We start from the raw sequence: 1,854 nt of genomic DNA on the forward strand, positions 1-1,854 counted from the left end.
CACACACATGCACACGCACACACATGCACACGCACAGACAAACACACAATGTACGTCAAATAATGTGTAAAACTTATGTAACAAAAATTATTACATTTTAAAGGTAGGAAAGTAGGCATACTGCCTTATGTTAATCCAAAATTCAAGTTTTCTACCAGAGAAAAGTTGTCTGGTAGAAAACTTGAAGAAAACAACTTTTGATTTATGTTTCTTATACCCTCAGGCTCTCTGTTTTAACAAAATGTAATGCATTGTTCTCCATCTCTCAGATCAGTCATACCGTAGTTCTTGTGGGTTTTTTTTTTTTTTTTACAAACGCCGCTGTGTTAAAGCACAAAATGGTAGCCTTAACATACTTCTTTTTGCCAAAACATGGTAACTCCTGTGTTCTAACATACGCTTTTATGTCAAAACGTGTGGTAGTTTTGGTGCTCTAACACACAACTCTCAACCAAAACATAATATAGTTGTATCTGCGGTCCTTGATTGTTCACCTCTCAATGGAAACATATGGTGGTATCCGTGATTCATTATCGTTCATCTCTCAATCAAAACACATACCTAGCTCGAATTACGAACAACATTTCGTTTTCAAAACCAAGGACCTAAGAACTGTAGAACCTCCTTGTTTTCAACCCAAGAAAAAATCTCCCGACAGTCGAAACCTCGGTCACGGCGACAGGGGGTCAACAGTGGTCCTGTCCGAATCCTCTGACCAGGGCTGTAGGTTCTGGAGCGCGTGCAGGGAGGAGTTGCTGAGACAGACAGGGTCCAGCGGGTCAGCGCTCGGCTTGGACGGCTCGTGCTGAAGGCTGAGCATGAGGCGAGTTGCCGCCTGGCGCTCCGCGTCTCTCTCCTCCGCCGTCTGGCGCCTGGTGTGATGGATAAAAAGTTGTTGTAAATGATAATAATATGCCTTGAAATGCAAGACCTAAGCACGAACTTATTCATTTGAGACTTTGTTCATTTGTTTACAACTACATGTATACTATACTTAGCACAAAATGCAAGTTTTGCCACACAGAAGAGCTGATGATGTTTACATGCAAGTTTGCTTGTTAAAGAGCATATCTCCAGAGCAAAGAAACAAATGAGCGCCCCCCCCCCCCAACCCTAAAAAATTTTTTTTAAAAGAAAAAAACCCCTCTCAGACACAATTACACATATGCTTATTTGACGCGGCCTGTAAGCACCAATCTGGGCTGTTTTTTGGTAAGTGTTTTACGGCGTCAACCTGAGCTATGAGGGATACAAACATCTGAGGAGAAAAACTAGGGTATTGAATAAAACAGACTTCCTCATGCAGGCATCAAACTTATGTCTTTCATGTGCCACAGAGAAGAGCCTTGTCATATCACCAGAGACTTCGACCCCAGTGCGATGTGCTTAGTAGAATGGTCAAAGTGGGATTGGGGGGAGGGAGGGGTGCGTCCTTTGATCAGTTGATAAAAGATTGACTTCGACACACGTAACCCTAGTTCCATTTCGATCAATTGAGTTTTTTAAAATTCTAAATTTTGTAATCTTTGTTGAAGGAAGACCTAAACATTAACTCATTCATTCTACATTCTGCTATAAAAAAATAATCATAAGCTTAGCACAAAATGCTATCATTATCATCGATGGAGTTAACATGCAGGTTTGCTGGTAAAAAGGCACATCTCAAAAGCAAACATATAATGGCGCCCCACCCCCGATCCCTTAAAAAAAAAAGCAAAATAAGAAAACCTCAACCTCCACTCCCCAAACAAAGCAGCTGCAGTAGCAGTGGCAGCAACACCACCACCACCTCCACAACCACAACCAACGACGACGACAACAACAACAACAACAACAACAACAACAACAACAATT

At 41.6% G+C, this 1,854-nt stretch overlaps 1 protein-coding gene across 1 annotated transcript in view; it reads right to left on the minus strand.

The window, feature by feature from the left end:
• Positions 1 to 292: 292 nt before the first annotated feature.
• The window catches only part of LOC101851242, a 7,068-nt gene continuing 5,506 nt past the window's right edge, over positions 293 to 1,854 (minus strand). Inside the window, exon 3 of the mRNA XM_005113187.3 lies at positions 293 to 916. Within this exon, the coding sequence (XP_005113244.2) occupies positions 671 to 916 (246 nt within the window). The 3' untranslated portion in view covers positions 293 to 670. The remainder of the gene's footprint in view (positions 917 to 1,854) is intronic.

This window comes from Aplysia californica, unplaced genomic scaffold, assembly GCF_000002075.1.
Source record: "Aplysia californica isolate F4 #8 unplaced genomic scaffold, AplCal3.0 scaffold01694, whole genome shotgun sequence".
In the NCBI taxonomy this organism is placed as follows: domain Eukaryota; kingdom Metazoa; phylum Mollusca; class Gastropoda; order Aplysiida; family Aplysiidae; genus Aplysia; species Aplysia californica.